This window comes from Mchenga conophoros, linkage group LG4, assembly GCF_057382185.1.
Source record: "Mchenga conophoros isolate Kocher_MC1m ecotype Shallow Benthic linkage group LG4, M_conophoros_male_GT1.1, whole genome shotgun sequence".
Lineage (NCBI taxonomy): Eukaryota > Metazoa > Chordata > Actinopteri > Cichliformes > Cichlidae > Mchenga > Mchenga conophoros.
In genome coordinates this window covers 33,252,106-33,279,524 of record NC_140529.1, presented here as the reverse complement: position 1 = coordinate 33,279,524, position 27,419 = coordinate 33,252,106, and the positions used below count along the sequence as shown (strand labels likewise).

Here is a 27,419-nt window from a genome sequence, read left to right as displayed (position 1 = left end):
GATTTGTGCCTAATATAGTATTTCTGCTAAATTACAGTATTTCTGCTTTTTATACTATTTGTGCTAAAACATAGTATTTCTACTAAATGTAGTATTTATGCTTAATCATACTATTTCTGCTTTTTATGGGATTTGTGCCTAATATAGTATTTCTGCTTTTTATAGGATTTTTGCTCAAACATAATATTTCTACTAAATGTAGTGTTTATGCTTAATCATCCTATTTCTGCTTTTTATAGGATTTGTGCTTAATATAGTATTTCTGCTAAATTATAGTATTTCTGCTTTTTATAGTATTTGTGCTAAAACATAGTATTTCTACTAAATGTAGTATTTATGCTTAATCATAGTATTTCTATATATTTCTATATATTTCTGCCAGGTCCCCAGGCAGCCAATCCTCTGTGAGGACTTAGACATTCAAATTTTCAAATCAGGGCCTGCACGGTTTCCCAGCCAATCATATATGTGTCCTGAGGCATTCAAATTTGCATATTGGGGCCTTCATGGCTTCTAAGCCAGCCAATCATATCTGAGGGCTGAGGAATTCAAATCCACAAATCAGGGCCTGCACAGCTTCCCAGCCAGCCAATCATGTATGTGGGCTCCAGGTATTCAAATTTGCATATTGGGGAATTCGTGGCTTCTAAGTCAACAAGTCATCCATGTCATATATCTCTAAAAATTCATATTTTAATGATAAATTGTCAACACTTGAAGATTCCCCCATCTCTTCTGAACAAAACGGTGTAAGAATGACCGCTCTAGCCCCTATGGTTAGGAAATTATGGTCATTTGTTTGAGGGGAATCCTCACTATGTGAAATAAACTGAAAGAAGCAGGTCTATGTCTCTGTGCTGCGTGTGTAAAAAGATGCACCTGTTTTGGCGGGAAAACGTAAACAGCCTCTCTGATTGGTGGATTCAAATTCAGCAGCTCCCAGGCTGACCTAGAAACTTACTTCTCTCTCCCTGTGTGTGTGTGTGTGTGTGTGTTTAGTGGGAGAGAGAGGACCCTGCCCTTATTTGGCAGCATGTCATTGTAGGATTTAAATTGAACATAGTTAGACTGGTTGACTGGATTAGAGCCTGTGTTTGTGTGTCCCTCTGTGCATTTGTGTTTCAATAAGTTATTACTATTCTGCTAAATCATAGTATTTCTGGTACTTTTCGGTACTTGTGCTAAATACAGTATTTCTGCTAAATCATACTATTTCTGCTTTTCAAAGGATTTATGCCTAATATAGTATTTCTGCTAAATTATAGTATTTCTGCTTTTTATAGGATTTGTGCCTAACATAGTATTTCTGCTAAATTATAGTATTTCTGCTTTTTATAGGATTTGTGCCTAACATAGTATTTCTGCTAAATTATAGTATTTCTGCTTTTTATACTATTTGTTCTAAATTATAGTATTTCTGCTTTTTATAGGATTTGTGCTTAATATAGTATTTCTGCTAAATTATAGTTTTTCTTCTTTTTATAGTATTTGTGCTAAAACATAGTATTTCTACTAAATGTAGTATTTATGCTTAATAATAGTATTTCTATATATTTCTGCCAGGTCCCCAGGCAGCCAATCCTCTGTGAGGACTGAGACATTCAAATTTTCAAATCAGGGCCTGCACAGTTTCCCAGCCAATCAAATAAGTGTCCTGAGGCATTCAAATTTGCATATTGGGGCCTTCGTGGCTTCTAAGCCAGCCAATCATATCTGAGGGCTGAGGAATTCAAATCCACAAATCAGGGCCTGCACGGCTTCCCAGCCAGCCAATCACATATGTGGTCTCAGGCATTCAAATTTGCATATTGGGGAATTCGTGGCTTCTAAGTCAACAAGTCATCCATGTCATATATCTCTAAAAATTCATATTTTAATATTAAATTGTCAACACTTGAAGATTCCCCCATCTCTTCTGAACAAAACGGTGTAAGAATGACCGTTCTAGCCCCTACGGTTAGGAAATTACGGTCATTTGTTTGAGGGGAGTCGTCACTATGAGAAATAGACTGCAAAAATCCTGTGTCTCTCTGTGCTGCTGCGTGTGTAAACAGATGCACCTGTTTTGGTGGGGAAAAGTGCACAGCCTCTCTGATTGGTGGATTCAAATTCACCAGCTCCCAGGCTGACCTAGAAACTTACTTCTCTCTCCCTGTGTGTGCATGTGTGTGTGTGTGTGTGTGTGTGTGTGTGTGTGTGACAGAGAGAGAGAGAGAGAGAGAGAAAGCCTTTTAATGGGATGATCCCATTGTAAGATTCAAATTCAATATATTTAGACTGGTTGACTGAATTGGATCTTGTGTGTGTGTCTCTCTGTGCATGTGTGTTTCCTCATGTGTACATATTTGTAATTGTGTGGCAGTCATAAATTTTTTTGCTGATTTTTGTCATTTAACAAGTATATTTGAGGGAACTTCAGCATGTTCAGCATTTTTTCAGCTGTCCATTTTGCTTTTCCAATTTTTCTGTTTAACTTATTACTATTGTGCTAAATCACACTATTTCTGCTATTTTATAAGATTTGTGCTTAATATACTATTTCTGCTTTTATAGGATTTGTGCTTAATATAGTATTTCTGCTTTTTATAAGATTTGTGCTTAATATAGTATTTCTGCTAAATGTAGTATTTATACTTAATCATACTATTTCTGCTTTTCATAGGATTTGTGCTTAATATAGTATTTCTGCTAAATTTAGTATTTCTGATTAATTATAGTCTTTCTACTAAATCATAGTACAGTATTTCTGCTTTTTATGGGATTTGTGCTAAAACAAAGTATTTCTACTAAATGTAGTATTTATGCTTAATCATACCATTTCTGCTTTTTATAGGATTTGTGCTTAATATAGTATTTCTGCTAAATTATAGTATTTCTGCCAAATTATAATATTTGTGCTAAAACATAGTCTTAATTTAAAATTACAATATTCATAGTTCATCACAGTGTCTCTGGTAAATCACAATATTTCTGCTCTGTTGTACTATTTTTCTAAATCATAGTGTTTCTGTAATGTTTAAGTATTTTTGGCTAAATATATTCTTTCTGTTATCTTATACTATTTCTCCTAAATTCTTGTATTTTTGAGAAGTTATCATGTTTCTGGTAAGTTACAATATTTCTGCTAAATTCTGCTATGCTATTGTATTTCTGCCAAGTATTATGTTTCCTCTAAGATATTGCAGTTTTGCTAAGTTATTCCATTTTAGCAAACTTCTTTTGCTTCTGCAAAGTTTTTACAATTTCTGCAACTTTTCAGCTTTTTCAGCTACTTTTTGCATACAGCTTCAGCTTTAAGCATCCACACTGCATTTTCGCAGGAAATGCAAATTTTTCTAGTATTTTATTATTTTTCCGTACGTTTTTTGAAAGCCTACTCCTTCAAAACCGTTCAACTTAGAAAAACCATTCAAACATCGTTAGATTCCTATTCTTTTGGACAACACTGCTTCTATTTTTCATATTTTTAACATTTATATTTTTAATTTTATTCAACTTTATTCAACAAAAATTTATAATGTATTTCAATGGGGAGACCCTTCAAATCCTCATTCAACTTACTCATTTTTAAACTCTTACTACTTCCACATACATTGACATAGAGCCACCATTCAAACTTTAAAACGAAGACAAGACATTCAACTATTCAACTTGTATTTATCTTTTCAATATCTATTATACTTTTTCTTCAGTTCCAATTTAAGTTTCATGATGTTTTTTCACCCGTTTCAGAGTTTATAATGGGTGTGTATGGGACGGAATGTTGGGGCTAGAGTGAGGCAGCTCAACTGCTAGAGTGAGAGGAGCAAAAAAATTAATCTTAAAATCTTTTTTAAAACTGCTGCTGTGTCCGCAGCGTTTGCTCTACAGGTATGATTTTACCCTCAAAACGTAGCCATGGCTGTCCTCTTTCATCCAATGTGTTTACTATTGTCCTAGGTGTTATGGTTCTTTCATAAATGTCACCAATGCACAGCCTCCTCCCTCCAACTCTTCCATAGACTCTAATGTTAAAATGGCTCAGAAGGTTCGTTTGAAAATCAGAAGAGCATGGTGTCTTTCCACTGTCACCACGTCCATATAATAAGCTCCACAGGCATGAAAACTGAGAATTAGGTAGACTAGACATGGCTGTCGCTCACGGTGAAAGAATTTTGTCAATACGACTTTTACTTTTCATTTGGGAACGATTTGTTTCGGCCTGACTTTTCTGTTCATTTTAAGCAGCAAAAGTGAGGCGCATGTCTGTGTACGTGTGTATGGAGCCATTGGGTGCGGTCACTATAGCAACCAGGCTCACACCTGCCTGCTTAACGAGCTCTCTCTGCCACTCTGCCAAGATTCATCTTAAACACTTCTCTTTCAACTGCTGCTGTGTCCACAGTGTTAAAGCCATCATTTTACCCTCAAAACGTCGCCATCGTTGTTCTCTTTCCAACATCTTGTCTTTCAAAGCTCAGACATTTAAACTTTTTAAACTGTGTGGATCCAAGTGGAGGGATCACATTTTAGTCATTCAGTGATTCAAAGAATATGACCTTTTAATATTCTTTCAGATGTTTTCTGACTCTAAATGTTCTTTTCTCATTTCTTAGGTTTTTCTAATTTGCAATTAAAACATTTTCAGCTTTTTTCCAACTTCTTCTTCTGTGTAACCTTCAGCTTTTAGCAGTTCAGCACCTTTGTTTTCAGGTTAAATTCGTTTTTTTTTTTTTTTTTTTATCTCATTCAATATTTTTAACTCAAAATTCAGCAATTAATTCATTTCAGTGCATACATTCAGATTCAAGCATTCACACTGCAGTTTCTTCAGAAAATGCACTTTCTAGTTATTATATTTTATTTTTCCGTACGTTTTTTGAAAGCCTACTCCTTCAAAACCGTTCAACTTAGAAAAACCATTCAAACATCGTTAGATTCCTATTATTTTGGACATGACTGCTTCTATTTTTCTCATTTTTAACATTTATATTTTTAATTTTATTCAACTTTATTCAACAAAAATTTCCCATGTATTTCAATGGGGAGACCCTTCAAATTCTCATTCAACTTACTCATTTTTAAACTGTATCTACTTCAACATACGTTGACATAGAGCCACCATTCAAACTTTAAAACGAAGACAAGACATTCAACTATTCAACTTGTATTTATCTTTTCAATATCTATTATACTTTTTCTTCAGTTCCAGTTTAAGTTTCATGATGTTTTTTCACCCGTTTCAGAGTTTATAATGGGTGTGTATGGGACGGAATGTTGGGGCTAGAGTGAGGCAGCTCAACTGCTAGAGTGAGAGGAGCAAAAAAATTAATCTTAAAATCTTTTTTAAAACTGCTGCTGTGTCTGCAGCGTTTGCTCTACAGGTATGATTTTACCCTCAAAACGTAGCCATCGCTGTCCTCTTTCATCCAATGTGTTTACTATTGTCCTAGATGTTATGGTTCTTTCATAAATGTCACCAATGCACAGCCTCCTCCCTCCAACTCTTCCATAGACTCTAATGTTAAAATGGCTCAGAAGGTTCGTTTGAAAATCAGAAGAGCATGGTGTCTTTACACTGTCACCACGTCCATATAATAAGCTCCACAGGCATGAAAACTGAGAATTAGGTAGACTAGACATTGCTGTCGCTCACGGTGAAAGAATTTTGTCAATACGACTTTTACTTTTCATTTGGGAGCGATTTGTTTCGGCCTGACTTTTCTGTTCATTTTAAGCAGCAAAAGTGAGGCGCATGTCTGTGTACGTGTGTATGGAGCCCTTGGGTGCAGTCACTATAGCAACCAGGCTCACACCTGCCTGCTTAACGAGCTCTCTCTCTCACTCTGCCAAGATTCAACTTAAACACTTCTCTTTCAACTGCTGCTGTGTCCACAGTGTTACAGCCATCATTTTACCCTCAAAACGTCGCCATCGTTGTTCTCTTTCCAACATCTTGTCTTTCAAAGCTCAGAGATATAAACTTTTTAAACTGTGTGGATCCAAGTGGAGGGATCACATTTTAGTCATTCAGTGATTCAAAGAATATGACCTTTTAATATTCATTCAGATGTTTTCTGACTCTAAAGGTTCTTTTCTCATTTCTTAGGGTTTTCTAATTTACAATTAAAACATTTTCAGCTTTTTTCCAACTTCTTCTTCTGTGTAACCTTCAGCTTTTAGCAGTTCAGCACTTTTGTTTTCAGGTTAAATTCGTTTTTTTTTTTTTTTTATCTCATTCAAGATTTTTAACTTAAATTCAGTAATTAATTCATTTCAGTGCATACATTCAGATTCAAGCATTCACACTGCAGTTTCTTCAGAAAATGCACTTTCTAGTTATTAGTGTGAATGCTTGAAAAGCATTCACAGTATTGTTCTTCTAATCTTTATTAGTGTGAATGCTTGAAAAGCATTCACAGTATTGTTCTTCTAATCTTTATTAGTGTGAATGCTTGAAAAGCATTCACAGTATTGTTCTTCTAATCTTTATTATTATTATTATATTTTATTATTTTTCCGTACGTTTTTTGAAAGCCTACTCCTTCAAAACCGTTCAACTTAGAAAAACCATTCAAACATCGTTAGATTCCTATTATTTTGGACATGACTGCTTCTAATTTTCTCATTTTTAACATTTATATTTTTAATTTTATTCAACTTTATTCAACAAAAATTTCCCATGTATTTCAATGGGGAGACCCTTCAATTTCTCATTCAACTTACTCATTTTTAAACTCTTACTACTTCCACATACATTGAGATAGAGCCACCATTCAAACTTTAAAATGAAGACAAGACATTCAACTATTCAACTTGTATTTATCTTTTCAATATCTATTATACTTTTTCTTCAGTTCCAGTTTAAGTTTCATGATGTTTTTTCACCCGTTTCAGAGTTTATAATGGGTGTGTATGGGACGGAATGTTGGGGCTAGAGTGAGGCAGCTCAACTGCTAGAGTGAGAGGAGCAAAAAAATTAATCTTAAAATCTTTTTTAAAACTGCTGCTGTGTCCACAGCGTTTGCTCTACAGGTATGATTTTACCCTCAAAACGTAGCCATGGCTGTCCTCTTTCATCCAATGTGTTTACTATTGTACTAGGTGTTATGGTTCTTTCATAAATGTCACCAATGCACAGCCTCCTCCCTCCAACTCTTCCATAGACTCTAATGTTAAAATGGCTCAGAAGGTTCGTTTGAAAATCAGAAGAGCATGGTGTCTTTCCACTGTCACCACGTCCATATAATAAACTCCACAGGCATGAAAACTGAGAATTCAGTAGACTAGAAGCTGCTGTCGCTCACGGTGAAAGAATTTTGTCAATACGACTTTTACTTTTCATTTGGGAACGATTTGTTTCGGCCTGACTTTTCTGTTCATTTTAAGCAGCAAAAGTGAGGCGCATGTCTGTGTACGTGTGTATGGAGCCATTGGGTGCGGTCACTATAGCAACCAGGCTCACACCTGCCTGCTTAACGAGCTCTGCCTGCCACTGTACCAAGATTCATCTTAAGCACTTCTCTTTCAACTGCTGCTGTGTCCACAGTGTTACAGCCATCATTTTACCCTCAAATTGTCGCCATTATTGTTCTCTTTCCAACACCGTATCTTTCAAAGCTCAGGCATTTAAACTTTTTAAACTGTGTGGATCAAAGTGGAGGGATCACATTTGAGTCATTCAGTGATTCAAAGAATATGACCTTTTAATATTCATTCAGATGTTTTCTGACTCTAAATGTTCTTTTCTCATTTCTTAGGGTTTTCTAATTTACATTTAAAACATTTTCAGTTTTTTTCCAACTCCTTCTTCTGTGTAACGTCCAGCTTTTAGCAGTTCAGCACTTTTGTTTTCAGGTTAAATTCGGGTTTTTTTTTTTTTTATCTCATTCAAGATTTTTAACTTAAATTCAGTAATTAATTCATTTCAGTGCATACATTCAGATTCAAGCATTCACACTGCAGTTTCTTCAGAAAATGCACTTTCTAGTTCTATTTTATTCTTCCGTACGTTTTTTGAAAGCCTACTCCTTCAAAACCGTTCAACTTAGAAAAACCATTCAAACATCGTTAGATTCCTATTATTTTGGACATGACTGCTTCTATTTTTCTCATTTTTAACATTTATATTTTTAATTTTATTCAACTTTATTCAACAAAAATTTCCCATGTATTTCAATGGGGAGACCCTTCAAATTCTCATTCAACTTACTCATTTTTAAACTCTTACTACTTCCACATACATTGACATAGAGCCACCATTCAAACTTTAAAACGAAGACAAGACATTCAACTATTCAACTTGTATTTATCTTTTCAATATCTATTATACTTTTTCTTCAGTTCCAGTTTAAGTTTCATGATGTTTTTTCACCCGTTTCAAAATTTATAATGGGTGTGTATGGGACGGAATGTTGGGGCTAGAGTGAGACAGCTCAACTGCTAGAGTGAGAGGAGCAAAAAAATTAATCTTAAAATCTTTTTTAAAACTGCTGCTGTGTCCGCAGCGTTTGCTCTACAGGTATGATTTTACCCTCAAAACGTAGCCATGGCTGTCCTCTTTCATCCAATGTGTTTACTATTGTACTAGGTGTTATGGTTCTTTCATAAATGTCACCAATGCACAGCCTCCTCCCTCCAACTCTTCCATAGACTCTAATGTTAAAATGGCTCAGAAGGTTCGTTTGAAAATCAGAAGAGCATGGTGTCTTTACACTGTCACCACGTCCATATAATAAACTCCACAGGCATGAAAACTGAGAATTCAGTAGACTAGAAGCTGCTGTCGCTCACGGTGAAAGAATTTCGTCAATACGACTTGTACTTTTCATATGGGAACAATTTGTTTCGGCCTGACTTTTCTGTTCATTTTAAGCAGCCAAAGTGAGGTGCATGTCTGTGTCGTGTGTATGGAGCCATTGGGTGCAGTCACTATAGCAACCAGGCTCACACCTGCCTGCTTAACGAGCTCTCTCTCACTCTGCCAAGGTTAAACCTAAAAATGTTAGATTGTAGTAAGATTAACTTTTTCAATAGTACAATAAGACAGATTTGACAGGGTTTTGCCACAGATTAATAGTTTTTCAGTAGTTAGTATATGCCAACTAAGTAGAGCATTGTGATTGGCACAAAGGTTTTTCAGATCTGGGCAGTTGGAGTCAGTTGATGACTTCAAAATCATCCTTTCTGACTGGATAATTAAAGCTCTCAGCATCTATCGGTCTTTAGTTAATTTTCCCACCTTTTAACTAACGTTTAACTAATCTAATCTCATTTAATGTCTTTGTTTATAGTCTGTATAGTTTATCTCCCCACGAATACACTCAAAGTAGTCTTAAAATAAAACCCACAAAACAGTTCAAGATTTAATACTTTTTATTTGCTCATTTAATGCCAGTTGCCCTGTTTTTCTGTATGTCACTCATTCGCTTATACTTGGGCAAAAAGGACCAATTTGTACACTAGTATAGTGTATTTTTTCCCTCTATCTCTCTATGTCTGTCACACACAGAGACCAACACACAGACATGTATATGCTCATTATTGCTGTTCAAACTGATGGTCAAATTTCCAAGCACCACCTGAACGCCTCATCTGTTTTTAACCTATCACTGGACCAACTGTCGTCATTCCGCTTTGCTCTCTGCTGTGGTAAGTACAGTACACTCAGTACTGCAGTGTTTTATTTTTATGATGGAAAAAATACATGTTTGACATTTAAACTCACATATCAAGTCCAACAGAGTTAAAAACAATTCAAAGAAGAAAGAAAGAAAAAAGAATAACCTTCGCTATCATTTATATACGTTTATTACGTTTTGCTGTTAGCAGCAGTGCTAACGCTAGCTTCAATGCTAATGCTAGCAACAATGCTAACGCTAGCTATAGTGCTAACACTAGCCTTAGCAGTTGTTAACTGACAAAAATAATATTCCTGTGATATTTCTTGCCGGTCAGTGAGACAAAAGTAAGAAATTAGCTTTATTATTGCCATTGTGGCTCAGTTTTAACAGTAAGAGTGCTAGCGCTAGCAGCATTGCTAACGCTAGCTGCAATGCTAACGCTAGCTGCAATGCTAACGCTAGCTGCATTGCTAACGCTAGCTGCATTGCTAACACTAACTGAAGTGCTAATGCTAGCCAGAATTCTAGCGCTAGCAGCAATGCTAAGGCTAGTAACAGTCTAACAGTAGCCTTACATAAGTGGCAATACTTCAGTTAACTAGTTTGAATTGTAAAATGACTGCTGTATCAGTTGGTGTGCTATATTACTCTATAATTACCCTGCTGACTAGAAGTTCAGTGTATCATGTCGTGTGGGCTTTGTATTTCTGTTAGTCTGATAACACTGTACAGACAACTAACGTATTATTTCTCGTTTCTTTCAGGAACCTGACTGACACTGTGCTTTGCCTGGTAGGTGTGCACATACCGTAAGAGAAGTAGACCAAAATAAAAAAATAATATGACTAATATAAGCTGTAAAGTGATGGGTTCAAACTTTGTGCTAGACCTTTTAAACACAATTTTATAATAAATACACATAAGTGCAGCTTAACAATTGGGCTAAAATATTTTTTTCGTACATTTTTGTAGTCACACTACATGTGATTAATTAATGATTCACTCAATCATATTTGTATTTAAAAATATTATTGCTGAATTTAATTAAATATTTATTCTTTTAAAAAGTGCCCAATTATGCAACTTTTTGCACATGGCAGCCGACAACAGTTTAGCTTGAATATTTGTTTTGTCCTTTTGCAGTAGTCACATTTAGTTCATACAATTACCATGTGATATAATTTTAATAAAATTATTTTTTTTTCTTGTTTTTTGTTCAGAGTGTGTAGAAGAAGAAGAACAAGGACCAGATCTCCAGTCTTCTCTCTCACATCCCAACCCCCCAACCCCTCTATCCTCTGTCCTGCTCCACCTATTGTCTCTGCCTTCTTTCCATCTGTATTTCACTCTGTGGTTTGTGAGAAATTTTGCCAAACCAACAATCCTTTTGCGGTTTGATTTAAAGCCGTGTCTCTCCTGCTCTGTCTGTTCTCTCTGCTAAATTTTCTCTCTACCTGTTTTTCACTCTTGGCTTGCTGCTGAAAAACGCCAAGCCAACAAAGCAATAAAGAGTGCATATTTTGCCTCAACCTATGAACAAACTGAACAAACAAAGAAAAATCTGCGGTTTGATTTAAAGCCGTGTCTCTCCTGCTCTGCCTGTTCTCACTGCTAAATTTTCTCTCTACCTGTTTTTCACTCTTGGCTTGCTGCTGAAAAACGCCAAGCCATTAAAGCAATAAAGAGTGCATATATTGCCTCTACCTGAGAACAAACTGAACAAACAAAGAAAACTAATTCACGGTTTGATTGTGATTTCCCAGCCGTGTCTCTCCTGCTCTGCCTGTTCTCTCTTCTAAATTTTCTCTCTACCTGTTTTTCACTCTTGGCTTGCTGCTGAAAAATGCCAAGCCAATAAAGAGAGTGCATAATATTCTCTCAACTGAAGAACAAACTGTCAAACGAAAGACAACTGTTTAAGACAAATAAAAACTGAAATATAAAAACAAAGACCACATCTCCTTGTGTGTGCCACTCTTATCTTGTGAACATATTTTCTAAAGACTAAGAAACACTTGCAGGTGTGTGAAAATGCCAAGGAAGCAGAAAAAGTCACAAGCTGCAAAACAACGCTGGAAAAAGTTTCATGAGTTTCACAAAGTACCAACATGTGAACAAGCTGAGTTTGATTTTCCTCAGAGCTCTGCAGAAGACAGTGTGTCTACAAAGACCAATTCTGACAGTGTCAAACAGGCAGGTCAACATGTTCCTGCACATGTACAACAGGTATCTTATGCTGATGCTGTAAAGAGTGGACTGCAGCATAAAGTTAATGAACAACATGAGGTGTCATGTAACCCACAGGTGGGTTATGCTGATTTTTTGAAAAGAGGCTGTCACAGTGATGTGGCAGGACCATCTCATGCAGAAAGAGTGAACCTTGAAAACCAGCCCTCTGTTATACATGTCTGTGCATCTCGCAGCCAGGCTCATCCTAAATATGGAGACTCTAGAAACAAGCAGTGCACATGTAACTCACTCACATTTCTTGCTTTCCTTCATGAGAATGAAAACATGACTACAGCTGACCTTAATCTGGTCTTGGATAAAGGTGATGTGATGTACAAAGAGGTCAAGAAAAGATTTCCTAAAAATATTCATTTGGCTACCGATGAGCTGCCAGACAAAGTTGATGCTCGCAGGTCTATGTATCATGTCAACATGACACAGCCTTCCCGGTATGGGACATTTGAAGAACCTCCAGAGGAGGCAGTAGATACCTTTCTCAGCTTAGAAGCAGGACTGAGCTGCCTGTTGTCAGATGTGCAGTATGCCTTACTGATTATGAGTGGATTGTGTATCGCAGTGTTCAGATCCACATCAGGCAAATATGGTTTCTTTGACCCACACTCCAGAACACCCAGTGGTCTTCCTCTACTACTACAGTCACGTAATCGTGGTACAGCTGTGATGCTGAAATTCACACTCCTCAGTGACATGATTAAGAGGCTACAAGATTCTTATGAAATGATGGAGATATCACCCTCTTGTAACTATGAACTGAAGCCTGTGCAGTTCTACAGTATGAGCACAGTCAACCTGAGTGATACTATCACAGACACAGTCTGCAGACCAACAGCTTCCACTGCTGTGGCACCTACTCACTCTGATACAACTGTTGATGAAGCAAACTCCTCTACTCCAAGGAGAAACACAACCACTGATCCGACTGAAAATATCTTTTGTCAAATGTCCATTTGTACGCCACTGGTGAAACAAAAAGAAGTCCACGTGACTCAGTTCACATCATATGAAGATCAGAATGAACCTCCTAATATACCCACTGAACAACTATGCAGTGAATTAAGTTTCCTTCCATCAAGTGATGCTTTTTCATGTCAATCAAATGCTGCAATAAAAAATGTTGCTGCCTGTGATGTTTCTGATATAGTTTTACAAAAACTGAAAAAAGTTAATAAACAACAAAGGCAAAAAATGAGAAGAAGATTAATGGCATCAGAGAAACCCAGAAATAAGAGAAAAGAAAACCAAAAAAGGAAAGAACGACAAAAGTATGCTTCAAATAAAAATTACAAAGAAAAGAAAAAATCTTGCACAAGCGAGGCATATAAAAACAATCCTGAAGTCAGACAGAAAAAACAACAGTATATGAAAAGATGTTACCATGCGAATGCAGAATTCAGACAGAAACAACAACAGTATGTTAAAAGACGTTACTGTGAGAATGCTAAAGTTAGACAAAAACAAAAACAATATATAAAAAGACGTTACTATGAGAATACTGATTTCAGAGAGGAGAAAAAAAGCTACATCACTAAAAGGTATCGAGAAAACTTTGAATTCAGAGAGAGACAGAGACAACTGATGAAACAACTAATGCGAGACAGGTATCAAAGTAATCTTGCATTTAGGATTATGCACAACATGAGATGTGCCATGAAAATAAAAAGGAAATACAGATGGGTGAACAGACAAACCCAAGAGAGTGACAACAGTGTGATTAACGAGGCCATATCTGTGTTCAAATCACAAATCAAAGCTGGACCATCATACCCATGTACTGTATGCTTCAAGGCTTCATTTCCAAACCAAGTGCGACCCTGCACAAGGTCAAAGTATGTCAAAAACCCACATGTAGTTGCAACATGTTTGACAGGAAAGTTTGTTCATGTTTGTGATGAAAACTGCAGAAATGAGCAGTGCAAAGTGCCTGATGAGAGAAAGAGAGAGTGGATATGTCACACCTGCCACGATCATCTTAAAAATGGATCCATGCCAGCACTTGCTGTTGCCAATAAGTTGGATCTTGCTGATATTCCAGCTGAACTTTCTGATCTCAACATACTGGAGAGACATCTCATAGCCAAGTGCATACCATTTGCCAAGATCATTCCTCTTCCCAAAGGCAGACAAAGAGCAATTAGAGGAAATGTGGTCTGTGTCCCATCAGAGGTACAGGAAACTGTTGAAACACTACCTCGATTGAGAATTAATTCTCAGGTGATCAGAGTAAAATTGAAGAGACGCTTGTCTTACAAAGGTCATCAGCTGTTTCAGACTGTAAGCTGGTCTAAACTTGTGCAAGCACTGCATAAACTCAAGCAGATTCATCCACAGTATAAGGATGTGAGCATCAGAGATGATGCTGAGCTGTGTGATCCAACTCTTCCTGATGAAGATGATGAGGATGATGATGATGAAAACATGAATGAGGACGATTATGATGAGGCTGATTTAATGGAAATTGACAGCTGTGAGAAAAATGCACTGAGTGAAGCACAAAATATAAATGAACAGGACATTGACATGTTACCCTGTGATGGTGAACAATCGCATGAACAGATGAGAGATGATTCAGAGCAAGCAGATGGACTGACTAATGGTGGTTTTGCACTCGAGTCCTGTTTGCAGCCCCCTGATGTGGCTGAGGAGATATTATGTTTCAGTGAAGGAATCTACTCTGTTGCTCCTGCAGAGAGAAACAATCCAATAAGTTTTTTCAAAACACCTAAACTGGAGGCCATGGCCTTCCCTGTGCAGTTTCCTACAGGCCAAAACACACTTGATGAAAGAAGGCTGATCAAAGTATCCCCCAGTGGGTATTTCAAATCAAGACTTTTCTGCATTGATGATCGTTTTGCCAAAGACACAAACTATTTATTCTTTGCACAGTTTGTGACTGAAATACACTTGGCTACATCCAGCATGACAGTACAGTTAAGGAAGGCAAAGCCTCTGACCAGAGATGGTAGAAAAATAACCTCAGGCATGTTACAAGATAAACATGAGGTGGAGAAACTGGTGCGAAATAAAGATGCAGTGAGATTCATGCAGCCTCTGAGAGGAACCCCAGCCTATTGGGAGAAAACAACAAGAGATCTTTTTGCCATGATCAGACAGTTGGGAACTCCCACGTTCTTTTGCACATTTTCAGCTGCTGAAATGCGCTGGCCTGAAGTGATCGAGGCAATAACAAGGCAGCAAGGTGAACAAGTGAATTTTGAAGGACTCGACTGGTCAGCAAAGTGTGACATCCTGAGAAGCAATCCTGTCACAACAATGCGCATGTTTGACAAGAGAGTTGAAGCATTATTCAGAGATTTACTCTTATCTCCCGCAGAGCCACTTGGCAAAGTCATTGACTACTTTTACAGAGTTGAGTTTCAGCACAGAGGAAGCCCACACATACACTGTCTCCTGTGGGTAGAAGGTGCTCCTGTGTTTGAGGAGGATGATGAGCAAACTGTTGTTGATTTTATAAACAAATACATCACAGCTCAGCTGCCTGATCCACATAAACAACCTGAACTGTACAAAAAAGTAACAGAAGTGCAAAAACACAGTAAGAACCACACAAAGACGTGCTTTAGGAGTTTAAGCTCCGGGTGCCGTTTTGGTTTTCCCAAACCACCCTGCAATGAGACAATGATCACAAGACCCAGTGAGGATGATGCACTGGAAGTAGAAACGGCAAAGAACAAGCTCAGACCACTGAACCAGCTGCTGAATGAACCTGAAACTGCTTCCATGAGTTTAGAGCAGCTCTTGGAAAGATGCAAGTTGACACATGCAGAATATGAGAGATACCTGAATAAAATGAACATGAGGAGTACGATCATACTAAAGCGTGATCCAAAAGACTCTTGGATAAATGGCTATAATCCACATCTGCTTGAAGCCTGGAACAGTAATATCGACATAAGCTTTGTTTTAGATGCTTTCGGCGCTGCAAATTATTTAATGAAATATATATCAAAAAAAGAGGGCGGGCTATCTGAGTACCTGAAAACTGTCATTGAGAACTCCCATAAGGACAGTGTAAATGAGTGCGATGAAATGAGAGCCGTCATGCAGGCATATTCAAAGAAGCGAGAGATCAGTGCACAGGAGTGTGTTGCTCGTGCATGTGGTCTTCACATGAAGCAATGTTCACGTGCTGTAATATTCATTCCAACTGATGATAATCCTGTGAAAATGAGTCGTCCCCTGTCAGTTCTGGACAACACAACACCTGAGTCTTCCAATGTTTGGATGACATCTTTGAATGACAAATACAAAGCCAGACCTGAAACACCAGAGTATGAGGAGATGTGCATGGCAGACTTTGCTGCTACTTGCAGGATTGTCTATGGCCAACAGAAAAAAGGTAAAGATGTTTTGCCCCTTCTCAATGAGATGGGGTTTGTGCAAAGGCGCAAAAACAATAAGCCTGCTATCATCAGATTTCACCGCTGCTCACAAGAAAAACATCCAGAGCAATATTACGGAAGACTGCTTAAACTGTACCTTCCTCATCGTTCAGACCACGAACTGAAAACACCATCGTTGCCAACCTATCAGGCTTTCTATGGTGCTGGCTGTGTACAGCTGCCAGGTACTGACCGTCTTGAGTACGTGCAACACATTGTCAAAAGAAACAGAGAAAAATATGAGAAAAACAGTGAGGAGATCGAGAGCGCTGTTGAGGAATATGAGCAGAACAGAGGTGTGACTGACGAATGGTGTAATCTGGCACCTGAATCAGATCTCGTAAGGTTGCCACTTGTTGAACAAGAAAGAGAGCGAGACAATGAAAATGAACAGGAAGATGTGCCCGACTACAGCCGTCAGGCTGATGCTTCAACAGAAGTCAGAGCCATCAGGGAACCCCCTGCTATTGATCCCACATTGTTACGTCAGATGTTTCAAAATCTGAATAAGAAGCAAGCCTGCATATTTTATGCAGTTAGAGACTGGTGCATTAAAAGAGTCTGTGCTCTAAATCCAGAGCAGTTTTTCTTTTATATTAATGGTGGTGCTGGAACAGGAAAATCACATCTTATCAAATGCATCTACTCAGAAGCATCTAAGATACTGAGCAAAGTGCCCAGATATGCAGACGACGTTGACATATCAAAACCCACTGTCCTGTTAACTGCTTTCACTGGGACTGCAGCTTTTAACATTTCTGGAACAACACTGCATTCTCTTCTCAAGCTCCCGAGAAGCTTAAAACCTCCCATTCAGGGACTTGGCAATCAGCTGGATGAAGTCAGATCAGAACTTTTGAATGCTGAAATAATCGTCATTGACGAAGTGTCTATGGTGTCAAGACATCTCTTTGCATATGTAGATGCAAGACTCAAACAGATCAAAGGGACTCGGAGACCCTTTGGAGGCATGTCAGTCATTGCTGTCGGAGACTTCTATCAGCTACCCCCAGTGCGACAGTCTAAACCTCTCTGTGTGCACGACCCGTCCGAGATCGACCTGTGGCGGGAGCATTTTCAGATGATCACTCTGACTGAGATTATGCGTCAGAAAGATGATGTTGTCTTTGCTGAGATGCTGAACAGAATTCGTGTAAAAGGAAAGTTGGATGAGCTTTGCGAAGCAGATAGAGATTTGTTGTTACAGGCCATAACTGAACCAGCCCATTGTCCGACTGATGCATTGCACATTTTTGCAACTAATAAAGAAGTGGATGCACACAACTCTTCAACACTGGCTCTGCTCCACACTCATATCATTGACATCCATGCAGATGATTATAGAAAAGATCCTAGAACTGGCAGAATGGCACTTCAAGACAGACCGTTGAAAGGAGGTAAAAACGAGTTACCAGACACACTGAAAGTTGCAGAAGGAGCTCGTGTCATGCTCACCAGAAACATTGACATACAAAATGGTTTGGTTAATGGAGCTTTTGGAAAACTACTTAGAGTAGTTCACTCTGAAAACGACCAACACATCATCAAACTTGGACTTAAAATGGATAATGAGACATCTGGAAAGAATAACCGCACACCAGCAGACGACATGGTGTACATTGAGAGAGCAGAGGAGAATCTGAAGCAGAAAGGAGTGGTACGAAGACAGTTCCCAGTGAAGCTGGCCTTTGCATGTACAATACATAAGGTACAGGGTATGACAACTACATCAGCTGTTGTCTCTCTTAAGAGCATTTTTGAGCCCGGCATGGCCTACGTAGCTGTCAGTAGAGTGACGTCTCTCAGTGGACTGTATCTTCTTGATATGGAGGAGAAAAAAATATTCACCAACCCAGAAATCACTGCAGCACTTGAGAACATGAGACAAGCCAACCTTGATGACATGATGCCTCTTCTACACGTGAGACAAACCCTCAGCAGGTCAGAGGTTTTCACCATTGTTCATCATAATACAGAGGGACTGCCAGCTCACATTAATGACATCAAAAGTCACCATGAATTGTGTCTAGCAGATGTTTTGTGCCTAACAGAAACACACCTGCGGGGCTCTTTTGTCGCAGAGAGTCTCCACTTGGAAAATTACAATTTGTTCAAACGCAACAGACACCTGTCCTACACAAACTTTCCCCAGATGGCAAACAGAAGTGGTGGTGGAGTTGCTGTTTATGTGAAAAGTGACATTCAAGTGCATGAAAAACAGTACATCCATAATGTAACTGACCTTGAATTTCTGGCTTTAAAGGTTGAAGCACCAGTCAGTGCTCTGATTGCAGTTGTATACAGACCTCCAGACTACACTCTGAGGCCATTCCTGAAAAACCTGGTAAGCCTATTAGACTCATTGGAGATCATGGACTGTCATCCCATCATAGTTTGTGGTGATTTTAATGAGAATGTTTTATCCAGTGCAAACAAACTAATCCTGGAGCTGTTTGAGTCTAGGGGATACGCACAGGTCATCACTGCCCCTACCACAGAGAAGAACACACTGCTTGACCTAATTTTCATTTCTCAGTCAGATCGATGTCTCCATTCTGGAGTCATGAAGACATACCATAGTTACCATGACCCAGTATACTGTGTATTGTCCTGTGATGATTCATGATCTAGATCTTTGAATACAGTAAGTAATATCTATATTTTTGAATGACTTAAGAAAGTAGAGCGATATTTAAAAGTTGACGCTCTGCATTGCAGTATAATGGTTGAATTGTTTACATAAAATACAATTACATGAATTAAGTAATGATATCAGTAAAAGATGACAATTTTATTTATTACAGAAAATCTAAAATTCACTAACAGTAACCTATAAATGTCAGAAAAATCAAATATAGCAGTTTGAAACGAACAGTGTAGGCATATCCTCTCTGCAGCCAGGCTTCAACATCCTGCCAGGCTGCCCCAGTCTCACTGTGGCTGGGAGGGAGGGAGGGTGGACCAGAGGATTGCCCACACAACACATAAATGTTCAACAGCTTCTTCATTGTTTCTGAGAGAACAATAATGACTAAAGGTTGCTTTTTAAAAAACACAAACAAACAAACAAACAAACAAACAAACAAACAAACCTAATTACAGCAATAATGACAGTTAAGCCACTTTATGTGTGCCTCTATTTTGAAATAATATTTACAAAAATATTATTATTTTGGTTTGTTATAAACTTTAAACTTTTTCAAAAGTACACAATTATATTTTTGGACAAATTTTTCTATGAAACATAAATTTTTATGAGCTTTTATCATGTTTCTGGCCAGTGCAATCATCAGGGTGGGTCTGGGTTGATAACTGCACATTTCTGGCCAGAAATGTTTCAGCAGTGTTACATATGTAGTGCATATGTTACACTTGCTTTCTGTTACCAGCTGATACCCTACATTTGTATAGACATTTGATGGTGTGAGGTTGGGGAGTTGAGTGGGAGGGGGGGGGGGGGGGAGGGTACGGTGGGAGTTGAGGGGGGGGGGGTTTCCTTTCCTGTTAGGTTTCCTTTGTTTTTCTTTTTTTTTCTTTTTAAGAGAGACACAGTCCTCCTGTGTCTTCTCCAAGCTTCACATGTAAAATCCAACAATGTGAAGCACATAGCAGCCAGAAACTGTAATGCCACAGATCAGAGAAACTTCATCATCACCATCTTCATCGCCATACGATCAGAGCGTGAGACTTCACATCTGGAGCACAGGAGAGATTCTGTGATAAGTCTTCCTTCTAGCTTGTCCCACAAGCAGTCGGTGAGATTTACTAACAACAAAAAGGGTTAATGACATTATTTCCATGAAAACATGTATTCATTCTTTGTGAAGTGTTTAAATTGTGTTTTCACTTGACCTTAGGAGTGTTAGAGTGTATTGTAATGTCTGTACTCAGGTGTTTCCCTCTGTGATCCATCCCCTTCAGAGCCGAGACACTCAGGACTGAACAGACTGCACAGTTTCTGTGACTGAGCCTCCAAAACACCTTCTTTGAAACCACTCATGATAGAAGGGCTTCATATTTGCAGCAGCACTACTACAGGTATTCAGTTTATTACAGGATGTGTTTGTTTCTTAGGACCAGCTCTGAGTGCACACTACCTAACATATACACCTTTCTGTTTATTACAAACCAACTACTCTGGATCATACGGCCAGTTGGCAGGAATGTTGCTGCAGGAAAACATCCCTGGAGATCACCATCATTGTCAGACTGACTGTGCCTCCTCTGTGCAGTGTCAAGATCCTCCCTAAATGAGTGTGTAAGTTAACATTTTCATTATTTTATTCCCTTTGACAAGACAAGTATCACTGATATTTACATTTACAACTACATATTCCTGTTTTCTGCTCTTCTTTTAAAGTCCTCAGCTATCCTGCTTCTGTGCTGCTTGCCACACATCAAACACTGGCCGGATGACAGGGAGGATCCACTCTGAAGTCACTGGACATGATGAGGATCATATGGGACTTCATAGTTTCACAGAAACGTTGTGCTCTGTGATTACAGGTTTTAAATGGACATAATGACTGCCTCTCTCTGATCAACAGGCTAAAGGATTGTTGTCATTGTTAGTGCTCTGTACAATGTATGCTTATTTAGTATTTCATCACAGAGCAAACCTTTTTTTCTTTAACATATTTTTATTTTTTTATTTGTGGGGATAGGTTAATTGATTAATCCAAATTGTCACTAGGTGTGAATGTGCGAGTGAATGTGAGTGTGAATGGTTGTCTGTCCCTGTGTGTTGGCCCTGTGACAGACTGGCGACCTGTCCAGGGTGTACCCCGCCTTTCGCCCTATGACAGCTGGGATAGGCTCCAGCGCCCCCCGCGACCCTGGAAAGGATAAGCGGAAGCGAATGGATGGATGGATGGATATTTTTATTTTGTTCTAATGTTGAATTAACTGTGGGGATTTTTTTTAAGTGGGCACTCGGGATGTCATATGACCAGAAATGTGGTAACTGGAATTCAACAGTATGGAAGAAAAAATCTGCTAAGAACAAAACACACACAAAACCCCCCAAGAAAATTCAAATTCATTCCATGTAATCCAATCTAAAACATTTTAAACTGCTGAACAGCAACACAAACAGCGTTAAAAAACAGTGTTAACAGAATGATTATGATGATTTTGTACCAAAGTTTCAGGTCACATGGCACACCTAGTGTGTAGTGTGGGGTATCAGCTGGTAAGTATAGGTTTTTTTTTTCATATTTGTGTCCTTAGAGTTCAGATAGATAAAGCCTTGTGTATAATAATTAGTCATAACCACAACTCAAAGTCAGGGACTAACTAATTTTGGGACTTTGTGTCTGAGCCCAGGTTAAAACAATGTGTAAAAAAGCATTTAGTGGCATGGCTGAACAATGCTGTATTGATACTTATTTATCCATGTTCACAAAAAGGACTAATGTGTTTATTTGATTATTTGCATGTGTTAAACTGTGTCACCACCTTACGCTTTCATTTGACTTTACTCAAAAATCTCTATACAGTTCTCTTTTACCACTGTGTGGACTCTGTTTACATTAAAACATAAAGAAGAATGAGTAATAAAAAGATGTGTAGACAGATTAAGTAGGACGATAGAAACAGCTGTTCAGCCATGTTCTAAGAAACCAACACAATTTAAAGGTTCAGGATTGTGGTTTTAAAAGTTGAATTTTCATGTATTTCATATCTTGCTTATTATTTTTTATTTAGTTATTTAATTTAGTTATTTTTATTTATTCTACTAGTCCTTTTCAGAAAGAAGCTGTAAAATATGACTTAAGATTTTTATGTTATTTTCTATGACATACAAAACAAATTGATGTATGTAATACTATTAAACATGATATACACATGTGTATATGTCTGAAAAACATTATGCTGTATATTAAAGTTTGTATTTTCTCCAGAATTTTTGTTCATCTTTTAAGTTCATTTCAATTAGAAGAATTTGAACTTTTAATATTCATTCAGAGGTTTTCTGACTCTAAATTTTCTTTTGTCATTACTCATCTTTTTATTATTTACATTTTAAACATGTTTAGCTTTTTTCCAACTTCTTCTGTGTGAACATCAGCTTTCAAAAGTTCTGCACTTTTGTTTTCAGGTGAAAATTTCTGTATTTTCCAGCTCATTCGGAATTTTTAACTTAACATTCAGCAATTAATTCATTTCAGTGCATACATTCAGATTCAAGCATTCACACTGCAGTTTCTTCAGAAAATGCACTTTCTAGTTATTATATTTTATTCTGTATTCCGTACGTTTTTTGAAAGCCTACTCCTTCAAAACCGTTCAACTTAGAAAAACCATTCAAACATCGTTAGATTCCTATTATTTTGGACAACATTGCTTCTATTTTTCTCATTTTTAACATTTATATTTTTAATTTTATTCAACTTTATTCAACAAAAATTTCCCATGTATTTCAATGGGGAGACCCTTCAAATTCTCATTCAACTTACTCATTTTTAAACTCTTACTACTTCAACATACGTTCACATAGAGCCACCATTCAAACTTTAAAACGAAGACAAGACATTCAACTATTCAACTTGTATTTATCTTTTCAATATCTATTATACTTTTTCTTCAGTTCCAGTTTAAGTTTCATGATGTTTTTTCACCCGTTTCAGAGTTTATAATGGGTGTGTATGGGACGGAATGTTGGGGCTAGAGTGAGGCAGCTCAACTGCTAGAGTGAGAGGAGAAAAAAAATTAATCTTAAAATCTTTTTTAAAACTGCTGCTGTGTCCGCAGCGTTTGCTCTACAGGTATGATTTTACCCTCAAAACGTAGCCATCGCTGTCCTCTTTCATCCAATGTGTTTACTATTGTCCTAGGTGTTATGGTTCTTTCGTAAATGTCACCAATGCACAGCCTCCTCCCTCCAACTCTTCCATAGACTCTAATGTTAAAATGGCTCAGAAGGTTCGTTTGAAAATCAGAAGAGCATGGTGTCTTTCCACTGTCACCACGTCCATATAATAAACTCCACAGACATGAAAACTGAGAATTAGGTAGACTAGAAGCTGCTGTCGCTCACGGTGAAAGAATTTTGTCAATACGACCTATACTTTTCATTTGGGAACGATTTGTTTCGGCCTGACTTTTCTGTTCATTTTAAGCAGCAAAAGTGAGGCGCATGTCTGTGTACGTGTGTATGGAGCCATTGGGTGCGGTCACTATAGCAACCAGGCTCACACCTGCCTGCTTAACGAGCTCTGCCTGCCACTGTGCCAAGATTCATCTTAAGCACTTCTCTTTCAACTGCTGCTGTGTCCACAGTATTACAGCCATCATTTTACCCTCAAATTGTCGCCATTATTGTTCTCTTTCCAACACCGTATCTTTCAAAGCTCAGGCATTTAAACTTTTTAAACTGTGTGGATCAAAGTGGAGGGATCACATTTGAGTCATTCAGTGATTCAAAGAATATGACCTTTTAATATTCATTCAGATGTTTTCTGACTCTAAATGTTCTTTTCTCATTTCTTAGGGTTTTCTAATTTACATTTAAAACATTTTCAGTTTTTTTCCAACTCCTTCTTCTGTGTAACCTTCAGCTTTTAGCAGTTCAGCACCTTTGTTTTCAGGTTAAATTCGGGTTTTTTTGTTGTTTTTTTTTAATCTCATTCAAGATTTTTAACTTAAATTCAGTAATTAATTCATTTCAGTGCATACATTCAGATTCAAGCATTCACACTGCAGTTTCTTCAGAAAATGCACTTTCTAGTTATTAGTGTGAATGCTTGAAAAGCATTCACAGTATTGTTATTCTAATCTTTATTATTATTATTATTATTATATTTTATTCTGTATTCCGTACGTTTTTTGTAATCCTATAACTTCAAAACCGTTCAACTTAGAAAAACCATTCAAACACCGTTAGATTCCTATTCTTTTGGACAACACTGCTTCTATTTTTCATATTTTTAACATTTATATTTTTAATTTTATTCAACTTTATTCAACAAAAATTTATAATGTATTTCAATGGGGAGACCCTTCAAATCCTCATTCAACTTACTCATTTTTAAACTCTTACTACTTCCACATACATTGACATAGAGCCACCATTCAAACTTTAAAACGAAGACAAGACATTCAACTATTCAACTTGTATTTATCTTTTCAATATCTATTATACTTTTTCTTCAGTTCCAGTTTAAGTTTCATGATGTTTTTTCACCCGTTTCAGAGTTTATAATGGGTGTGTATGGGACGGAATGTTGGGGCTAGAGTGAGAGAGCTCAACTGCTAGAGTGAGAGGAGCAAAAAAATTAATCTTAAAATATTTTTTAAAACTGCTGCTGTGTCCACAGCGTTTGCTCTACAGCCACCATTTTACCCTCAAAACGTAGCCATCGCTGTCCTCTTTCATCCAATGTGTTTACTATTGTACTAGGTGTTATGGTTCTTTCATAAATGTCACCAATGCACAGCCTCCTCCCTCCAACTCTTCCATAGACTCTAATGTTAAAATGGCTCAGAAGGTTCGTTTGAAAATCAGAAGAGCATGGTGTCTTTCCACTGTCACCACGTCCATATAATAAACTCCACAGGCATGAAAACTGAGAATTCAGTAGACTAGACATTGCTGTCGCTCACGGTGAAAGAATTTTGTCAATACGACTTGTACTTTTCATATGGGAACGATTTGTTTCGGCCTGACTTTTCTGTTCATTTTAAGCAGCAAAAGTGAGGTGCATGTCTGTGTCCGTGTGTATGGAGCCATTGGGTGCGGTCACTATAGCAACCAGGCTCACACCTGCCTGCTTAACGAGCTCTCTCTCTCACTCTGCCAAGATTCATCTGAAACACTTCTCTTTCAACTGCTGCTGTCTCCACAGTGTTACAGCCATCATTTTATCCTCAAAACGTCGCCATCGTTGTTCTCTTTCCAACATCTTGTCTTTCAAAGCTCAGAGATGTAAACTTTTTAAACTGTGTGGATCCAAGTGGAGGGATCACATTTTAGTCATTCAGTGATTCAAAGAATATGACCTTTTAATATTCTTTCAGATGTTTTCTGACTCTAAATGTTCTTTTCTCATTTCTTAGGTTTTTCTAATTTACAATTAAAACATTTTCAGCTTTTTTCCAACTTCTTCTTCTGTGTAACCTTCAGCTTTTAGCAGTTCAGCACTTTTGTTTTCAGGTTAAATTCGGGTTTTTTTTTTAATCTCATTCAAGATTTTTAACTTAAATTCAGTAATTAATTCATTTCAGTGCATACATTCAGATTCAAGCATTCACACTGCAGTTTCTTCAGAAAATGCACTTTCTAGTTATTATATTTTATTTTTCCGTACGTTTTTTGAAAGCCTACTCCTTCAAAACCGTTCAACTTAGAAAAACCATTCAAACATCGTTAGATTCCTATTATTTTGGACAACATTGCTTCTATTTTTCTCATTTTTAACATTTATATTTTTAATTTTATTCAACTTTATTCAACAAAAATTTCCCATGTATTTCAATGGGGAGACCCTTCAAATTCTCATTCAACTTACTCATTTTTAAACTCTTACTACTTCAACATACGTTCACATAGAGCCACCATTCAAACTTTAAAACGAAGACAAGACATTCAACTATTCAACTTGTATTTATCTTTTCAATATCTATTATACTTTTTCTTCAGTTCCAGTTTAAGTTTCATGATGTTTTTTCACCCGTTTCAGAGTTTATAATGGGTGTGTATGGGACGGAATGTTGGGGCTAGAGTGAGACAGCTCAACTGCTAGAGTGAGAGGAGCAAAAAAATTAATCTTAAAATCTTTTTTAAAACTGCTGCTGTGTCCTCAGCGTTTGCTCTACAGGTATGATTTTACCCTCAAAACGTAGCCATGGCTGTCCTCTTTCATCCAATGTGTTTACTATTGTCCTAGGTGTTACGGTTCTTTCATAAATGTCACCAATGCACAGCCTCCTCCCTCCAACTCTTCCATAGACTCTAATGTTAAAATGGCTCAGAAGGTTCGTTTGAAAATCAGAAGAGCATGGTGTCTTTCCACTGTCACCACGTCCATATAATAAGCTCCACAGGCATGAAAACTGAGAATTAGGTAGACTAGACATGGCTGTCGCTCACGGTGAAAGAATTTTGTCAATACGACTTTTACTTTTCATTTGGGAACGATTTGTTTCGGCCTGACTTTTCTGTTCATTTTAAGCAGCAAAAGTGAGGCGCATGTCTGTGTACGTGTGTATGGAGCCATTGGGTGCGGTCACTATAGCAACCAGGCTCACACCTGCCTGCTTAACGAGCTCTGCCTGCCACTGTACCAAGATTCATCTTAAGCACTTCTCTTTCAACTGCTGCTGTGTCCACAGTGTTACAGCCATCATTTTACCCTCAAATTGTCGCCATTATTGTTCTCTTTCCAACACCGTATCTTTCAAAGCTCAGGCATTTAAACTTTTTAAACTGTGTGGATCAAAGTGGAGGGATCACATTTGAGTCATTCAGTGATTCAAAGAATATGACCTTTTAATATTCATTCAGATGTTTTCTGACTCTAAATGTTCTTTTCTCATTTCTTAGGGTTTTCTAATTTACATTTAAAACATTTTCAGTTTTTTTCCAACTCCTCCTTCTGTGTAACCTTCAGCTTTTAGCAGTTCAGCACCTTTGTTTTCAGGTTAAATTCGTTGTTTTTTTTTGTTTGTTTTTTAATCTCATTCAATATTTTTAACTCAAAATTCAGCAATTAATTCATTTCAGTGCATACATTCAGATTCAAGCATTCACACTGCAGTTTCTTCAGAAAATGCACTTTCTAGTTCTATTTTATTATTATCTATTCCGTACGTTTTTTGAAAGCCTACTCCTTCAAAACCGTTCAACTTAGAAAAACCATTCAAACACCGTTAGATTCCTATTCTTTTGGACATGACTGCTTCTATTTTTCTCATTTTTAACATTTATATTTTTAATTTTATTCAACTTTTTTCAACAAAAATTTCCCATGTATTTCAATGGGGAGACCCTTCAAATCCTCATTCAACTTACTCATTTTTAAACTCTTACTACTTCAACATACGTTGACATAGAGCCACCATTCAAACTTTAAAACGAAGACAAGACATTCAACTATTCAACTTGTATTTATCTTTTCAATATCTATTATACTTTTTCTTCAGTTCCAGTTTAAGTTTCATGATGTTT

General features: G+C 37.4%; 2 protein-coding genes across 3 annotated transcripts in view; both read left to right on the top strand.

Annotated features, from left to right (window-relative positions):
• Window positions 1-27,419, top strand: part of asic2 (acid-sensing (proton-gated) ion channel 2) — a 445,366-nt gene that overhangs the window by 269,535 nt on the left and 148,412 nt on the right. The window lies entirely within an intron of this gene.
• Window positions 9,282-20,979, top strand: LOC146576563 (uncharacterized). Its single transcript, XM_085271936.1, has 6 exons — window positions 9,282-9,946; window positions 10,367-10,394; window positions 10,823-18,596; window positions 20,174-20,290; window positions 20,407-20,510; window positions 20,613-20,979. The coding sequence occupies exons 3-4, from the start codon at window positions 11,634-11,636 to the stop codon at window positions 20,192-20,194; spliced, it is 6,984 nt and encodes a 2,327-aa protein (XP_085128062.1). The 5' UTR covers window positions 9,282-9,946; window positions 10,367-10,394; window positions 10,823-11,633; the 3' UTR covers window positions 20,195-20,290; window positions 20,407-20,510; window positions 20,613-20,979.